General features: G+C 52.6%; 1 protein-coding gene across 1 annotated transcript in view; it reads right to left on the bottom strand.

Moving 5' to 3' along the window:
- LOC144142582 (piwi-like protein 1) overlaps window positions 1-6,578 on the bottom strand; it is a 10,342-nt gene extending 3,764 nt beyond the window's left edge. The window contains exons 1-3 of the mRNA XM_077674180.1: window positions 6,421-6,578; window positions 2,507-2,642; window positions 11-1,378 (exon numbers count right to left, since the gene is read on the bottom strand). Of these exons, the coding sequence (XP_077530306.1) occupies window positions 11-1,323 (1,313 nt within the window). The 5' untranslated portion in view covers window positions 1,324-1,378; window positions 2,507-2,642; window positions 6,421-6,578. The remainder of the gene's footprint in view (window positions 1-10; window positions 1,379-2,506; window positions 2,643-6,420) is intronic.
- Window positions 6,579-6,959: the final 381 nt, after the last annotated feature.

Below are 6,959 nucleotides of genomic sequence, written 5' to 3' on the forward strand. Positions count from 1 at the left end.
GTAGCTGATCTCCTCGCCCGAGTGGAACATGAATTTGGACGCCGGCTTGAGGTCCCACGCAATGTCGTCCACCCGGTAGGTGCGGTAGTTGTACCGCGTCATGACGATGGACCCCACAATGGCCTGCACCGCCTTGGCCTTGTACTCCCGCGGGTACGTGTTGTACACGTCAAAGAGCACCTCGCGGGCAGTGACCGTGCGCAGCACCTTGAAGGACACGTCGCAGTTGAGCAGGAGTCCGCCCTCGTACTCGGCCACCGACTGCACGTAGCCGGGCCACACCTCCAACTTGTGCTGCGGCACCACGACGGCCCCCTTGCGGTCGAAGTAGTTGCGGCCGATCTGCGTCAGCTGCAGGCAGTGCATGATCTTCTTGAAGAGCACATTGTACAGGTGCACGCACTGAGACGGCGGAGTCAGCTTGACAAACTTGATGTGCACCATCACGGCCGTGCCGTCGGTCGCCAGCACCGTGGGGACGCTGGTCACCACCTCCCGCAGCTGGTGGGGCAGGTACAGCTTGGAGCCGTCGAAGAGGCGGGTGCGGCCGATGGCCGCGATCACCGGGTCGCTGCCCAGCAGCTGGAAGCGGGTGCGCTTGGAGTCGATGACCGGCACGAAATCGACGTGGTACTCGAACACGCCCATGCCCTGCCGGGTGCCCAGCCGCACGTAGTTCACCTCCAGCGGCACCTGCTTGCCGGACTTTCCCCGGTACTTCTTGATGCTCATCTCGGCCATCCGGGCCACTGGCGGCTCCGTGCTCCGTTGCGGACGCGCGACAGCGCCTTGGGCTGGTTGAGGAGCTGGTGGCGGCACATGCTGCTGTGGAACGGGCGGACGCTGTGGGGGCTCCACGTGCTGGGGTGGCTGTGCTGGCGGCTGTGGCTGCTGCCCTGGCTGCGGCTGCTGCCCTGGCTGCGGCTGCAGCTGAGAGAGCATCCCCCGGCCGACCGGAGTGTGCAGCATGCTCCGCCCCAGTGCCGTCAGCATGCCCCGGCCACCCGGAACCATGCTGGGCTTGGCCGCGTGCTCCATGGGTGCCGCCCGGCCCAGACCAAGTCCCTGCAGGGCCGCGATGCCCCGTCCGGGGAAAGGCGTCGGGGTGGCCACGGCCGAGCTCCCGCTTGAGGCAGACAGCGACGACGGGCTGTGGGATGCAACAGCCCCAACCTCGGCAGGGCTCGCTGGGCTGGCCTGGCCGGACTCATCCGAAGAGACGGTGCCCGGACGCCTGGTCTGCTTCTTCAGGGCGGCAGCGAGCAGCGCTCCCCGGCCGCCGCGGCCACAGCCAATGGACGGCTCGTCTTCGGTCAAATCCATTTCTCACGCTACGGCAGACTTGCCTGCGCCTCTTCACCTCTGCGGTTTCTCCGACCTGTAAAACAGACGTCAAGAACGGGTTCGTCCTCCGGTGGCTGAAGAAACTTGCTAGCGTTTCGCTCACGAGCAAACTTCTGGAACAGCCTAATAACGCTCCAGCACTGGGCTGCTACGACAGAATAAGGCTCATGTGCACCACATCTGTGAAGGCTTGCACTCCTGTGTCAAGAAGGCCAAGGCATGAGCGGCGGGAGACACCAAAATGGAGAGCCGCCGTTTGGGGGGGCGCGATGGAACATCGTACAGTGATGACGGCTCACTAACTCTCCTTCCTTTCCTCTTCCTCCTTATTACAATTTGCAGCATCTTCCCAACCGCACAAAATGAGAACAACAAACGGTAACATCAAACACAGCATTACTGTCGTAAAGTTCATAGGTAACTCGGAGCCAAGCCAACGATGTCCCGAGATCCAGTCTGGTGTACACTTGAGCCTCATTCCACGCTGTTTCACACGCAGAATGAAGACAACACACGTACATCCCAGTGTCTCGCAGCATGGCGATTGATTGAGTGTTGATTGAGTGATTATGAGGCTTAAGACAGAGGCGATGAGGCGCGCCGTAGTGGAGGGCTCCGGATTAATTTTGACCACCTGGGAATCTTGAAATCTCGAACACACGGGCGTTTTTGCTTTTCGCCTCCATCACAAAAAGCAGCCGCCATGGCCGGCAATCGAACCCGCATCTTTGGGCTCAGCAGCACAGCGCCTTAGCCACTGAGCCACTGGGGGCAGGTACAGCACGGCGACCGTTCCAGACATGGGCCCCATTCATGAAAGGCCCACAAGAGAAACAGAAAAAGAAATCGCAGACCGCATGTTTCATGCCTGTCTAGCTCTTAGCCCAGCACGCAGTTCGTGGCACCAGCTTTGAAAACCCCTGGAGAAGCATGAACCAGTGCACGTTTCGAGCCTCAAGCGGCGCTCCTGCTACAAGACTACCATATGCCTGTCACTCACTCTAGGTGTTCTGTACTTTCACAGCATCAAGATAAATGCTCCCACCCAGAAAAGTTGTGAAGAAGAGCGCTGGGCCGGCTACGGCCACGTGTGGCCTTGATCTAGCACATGCAGCAACTGCCCACGAGAAGGCAGCCAAAAGACAACGAAACAACTGCTCACCTATGAAGGCGAATGGACCCTGAAGCCAAAGGTTTCAAAGGCGCTTGGCCAACCCGCTGCAGCGTTCAACGTTGGGCTTGAAGATGTGGACCGAAAGGGCCGCACTCTGGGAGAGCCCTTCACAGGACTCCAGGTGCTGAAACGAAACGGTCAATAAAGATCAGCTGACTAAACCATCTGTGTCTATCACCAGCACAATGAAGACCACATGCTCACGAAACTACCCACACCCCCCTTTGCTCACCAGAACCGCTACTCCTGTAAAGCACCCGAGGAGTAGAACCTTGGGCAGTCAACGAAGTATGTTTTCATCCGTAGTCGAAAGGCGCACTATGTATGATGGAAGCAGCTACTGCGATATCATAGGCCCATTTGTCGGAGATATTGAATCCGACGATTTACAACCAACTAAATTGGCACTGCACATGCGTGTTCCTTTCAAAGGCAGCCATTTGAAGCCTCCGGCACTAGTTAAAAAAAAAAAAAGATACACACTCATCTTTCCAACACGGACACACTCAGAATGAAGATGTAAACTCCTCACTTCACGCGGCATATCCATTCTAATTACTCATCTCAAAGGTTTGGCTGTGTCGAAAATTGAAACAACTTTGTTCACACCAAGCTACTCTAGTAACTATTAATGCAGTTGACTACATAGCAGTTTGTGTGTGACATCAGAACGTTGCACTCTCTGTGTACCTAAGTATTCAATGCCACCTGGAGCGTCTGCTAGCCCCCCTTTCCCACCCCTGTTGTTTCAGGAGTGTCCAGAAGAGGGCATTCCCTTATACTGACAGACATCCTGTCGGGCCAGCAGGCAGTTGACCGATTACCACTGTAGTCAGTGCAAGTCGAGAATGGGAACAGATCATGTAGTTCAACATCAATGTACACGCGCATTTTTCGAAGGAATGTTGTGCTTAATGCATGACATCTGCTCTTTCTCACGTTGTTTGTCATCGCTGCAGTAGTTTGTAAGTAGATTAAGCCAAAAAATCACGGAAACGATTCACACCGCATTAAAAAAAAAAAATGCACGCCAATCCACCCTGTGGAGGTGGTTGGAAAGCAAAGCTGTAAGCGACACCCACAACGATTACCCATGCGATGTCACTTGGATTCACACACATCACTCTACGAGTGAAACCAGACACAAGTGAAGTGTTAAATCAATGTATGATTCATAAACAATGGTTGGATGAGCTGAACTGGTGAAGCACATGAATAGCTCTTTTTTTATAAAATTAAAGGAAGCTTACACCAACGTATGGCATCGCACTTCTCCGTCTCTGACGCCACCATGGGAGGCAAGGAGATCGGCAGCAGAGATGGAGGAAGAAGTGCGATGCCATACGTTGGTGTGAGCTTCCTTTAATTTTTGTAACTCCTAGCGCATGCGCAAGGTGCACCACAGCCACTACACGTGGCCGTGGGCGGAGCCCACATTGGTGCGAGAGGTCGCATGACGCTATCACGTGGCAGTCAGTGAGAATGCAGGGGGTAAACCTGCAGATGTGCAGGGTGAGTACACTGCCTATCTCCCCCGTCTCCGCGTGGGCTCGTAGCTCAATCGGTACGACAATGAGCCAACGATCGCGACAGAGAGGTTTTACCTCTAGAGGCAAAACGCTTCGCTTTAAAAGCTTGCAGTAACGCGATCTTTGCACCACACGGAGGAACAGATGGCTGTGATGATGAGGTGCAGGAACAACTCCTGCTGTATTTTTAAAATTGCACGCCAGCATAGAAAGAAGCTTGTGGTGAAACAACGAATGAGGCAGTACAGGATGATATGGGCTTGACCTCTTTTGAAGCCAGGGAAGCACAAAGTAAAATACATTTTGAAGGGACATTAGGGAACTTGCATAAGAAGAAATGAGCGAAAATTGGGCACAGGTACCTCCACCTTTGAAAAGCATGGACACCAAATGAGGACGAGAAAGCCAATGACAGATTACAAAGTGGGGGAAGAAGGAATATCAGGGGCAATTAAAAAGACAGTGAAGGAAGTGGAAACAGTTAGGCAGGTGGAAAGGACAGGAACAAGAAAGTCCCTGGGAGTCTATAAAGCAGGCAAACGATGGAACAGGAAAGTTAATTCTTACGATAACACAAAAGGGAGTGTGTTGCTTTTTGAGGCCTGAGCTGGCCGCTTTGGGACAAGCGCCTATGGGGGCAAATACTCATCACGCGATGAGGCATGTGTATGCTGTGGAAAAGGCGCAGATGCTAGCTCAAGCACTTGGTAACAGAATGCCAACGTATTCACTCAGCCCGAAAATGAGGGTAAGTAAGTTCATGCTCCACAGGCACAATGTTTTACAGCTGAGGGAAGCGTTAACTGGTCTGCGATGAGATTGGCAGAAAGCTAGTGGAGTATCGGATTAGACACAGAAAGCAACTGGAGGGGACACAGATAGAGCTGTCACAGCCACAGTTACCTTCGACACATTATCAAAAACGAAATACGAGTCGTACCTGAAAAAGAGATAAACAGCATAGCAAAGCTGCTCACGCTGGCGAGATGGCAGTTGCCATGATTTAAATTTAAAGGGTCATCATTTAGTCATCACTGCACAATACAGCAAGCATAGAACTGCACACGCCTGCTTGTACTATCAATTACATTCAACTAAGGACAACGGAGCGCGTGGTTTTCGCATGCTGCGCACACCGAGCCGCGCATGCGCAGTTTGCGTCCAACCTGGTATGGCAAGATTATAGTGCTTGTGGTGCCCGTTCACGCGGCTACGCGTTTACAAGGGAGCGACAGAAGCGGTGCGTCAGAGAGTTGCGCTTTTGACGAATCGCACCTATGTAAACGCGGCCCAACGTTACGTTGAACGCGGCCATCATGGCTTCTGACAGATCGGCTGAGATCGCAACCATATTAAGCACTTCGTCACTGCGTAGGGGTGCAAATCATGCACGTCATTACATTGTATCTTTGAGTTCGTGCCAAAAGCCTGGTAATAGAACAAAAACTAACAAACAAAAGAAGTCTCTTGGAACGAGTTTGCCCATGCAAGCGACGCTGCGCGCTTGTCTTGTCGGCAAACATTGACAAGACGCGCTTCTGACAGATCGCAGTCCATGTAAACGCCGCCGTTTAGAAAACTGTCGCCGAGTACGATAAAAACCGCGGACGTCATTACATTGTTTCTTTACTATTCGTGCACAGAGCCCGGCAAATAAAAGTGCCGCGGAACGTTTAAGAGTTTGCCTACGAGGCGACGCCGCTCGCTTGCCTTGTCGGCGTAGACAGACTGCGGATAGCGTGAAGGGGTCCCGAAACGCGGCTAGGCCCAAATGCGCTCACGCCGAATGATGGTCTTAACATACAATGGTTAGATACGAACTCTTGTCACTCATTCCTACTGAGCAACGCGCCCGGTTGTTCGTATTTGAATGACTTCTTTTCTGAACCCTAAAACTTTACAGACGCCATTCAGAGCTAGTACCGACCGCTAATAACCTTTGCAATCTACTCCGTAATGGACGCAGCGTGTAGCCGACGTGGTAGCAATTCGCTTGGCACAGCATAAACGCTTTTGTCACCGCATAAACGCATAAATGTTTTTTTTTATACCTGCGCGCAGGCTGCTGTTTTCAAAAGCGAGGTTGGAAGGGGCGCAACGCTCGAGCAAACAAGTCCTGCAATACGCGTTTGGTCCACTGCACTCCTTGCTCTCTCGAACGAACAGTCGAACCTGGTGATGATTTAAGAAGCCCAATTTGGCACCCAGTAAGCTTTCCCCGCATGCGACGGCATGTCAGTGCACGCAAGAAAGTCAGACGGATAGCTTGTGCGGTTGAGATGTCGCCATGAAGGGGAGCACATGGGTGGACGAAGAAAGGCATCACAAGAGTAGCGGGAGAATAACCCAGCGTTCGGTTCGAACAGGGCTTACCTCGTTGAGTAGTGGAAGGCACTTGAAACTTCGCTGGCTCCAGTGCGCGGCTCCTTCGGCAGGTGAATAAAAAGCACAACGAGCGCGCAGCAACGCGCAGACAAGCGCGGGCACAACAAGCCGCTGTTCTAGTTCACTCTAGCGCCACTAACGCCGCTGAAAGCAAAATTTAATTGATGATGATGATACTGCTGTCATTCTTTTTTGCGCCAAAGATACGCCAAAACATTTATCTATAAAATATTTTGATCAAATCCCAAAAGCAAACTTTAAAATCACAGTGTTGCACTTGTACCCAACACTTTGCGCATAAAGCTGCCTTTCAACGCCGCAACCTTCCCTTTATCTTCATGCTCTGTGCGGCGCGCCTTTTTGTCGTACCAGCAAGTGTCAGGGAGCTCAAAAACATATGCGTTTTGCATATATGTTTCCCGCTTTATATGCCTGAGTTGAGAATTTAGGGAGACTTTGTGACACTACGTGCCCGAGCTGGATTTCGGGCGTGCGGGATCTCGTAAACAGACGAGGAGGTGCAGAAG

Source organism: Haemaphysalis longicornis, unplaced genomic scaffold (genome assembly GCF_048455015.1).
Source record: "Haemaphysalis longicornis isolate Haplotype H1 unplaced genomic scaffold, Haemaphysalis longicornis Haplotype H1 scaffold_6, whole genome shotgun sequence".
NCBI classification, from domain to species: domain Eukaryota; kingdom Metazoa; phylum Arthropoda; class Arachnida; order Ixodida; family Ixodidae; genus Haemaphysalis; species Haemaphysalis longicornis.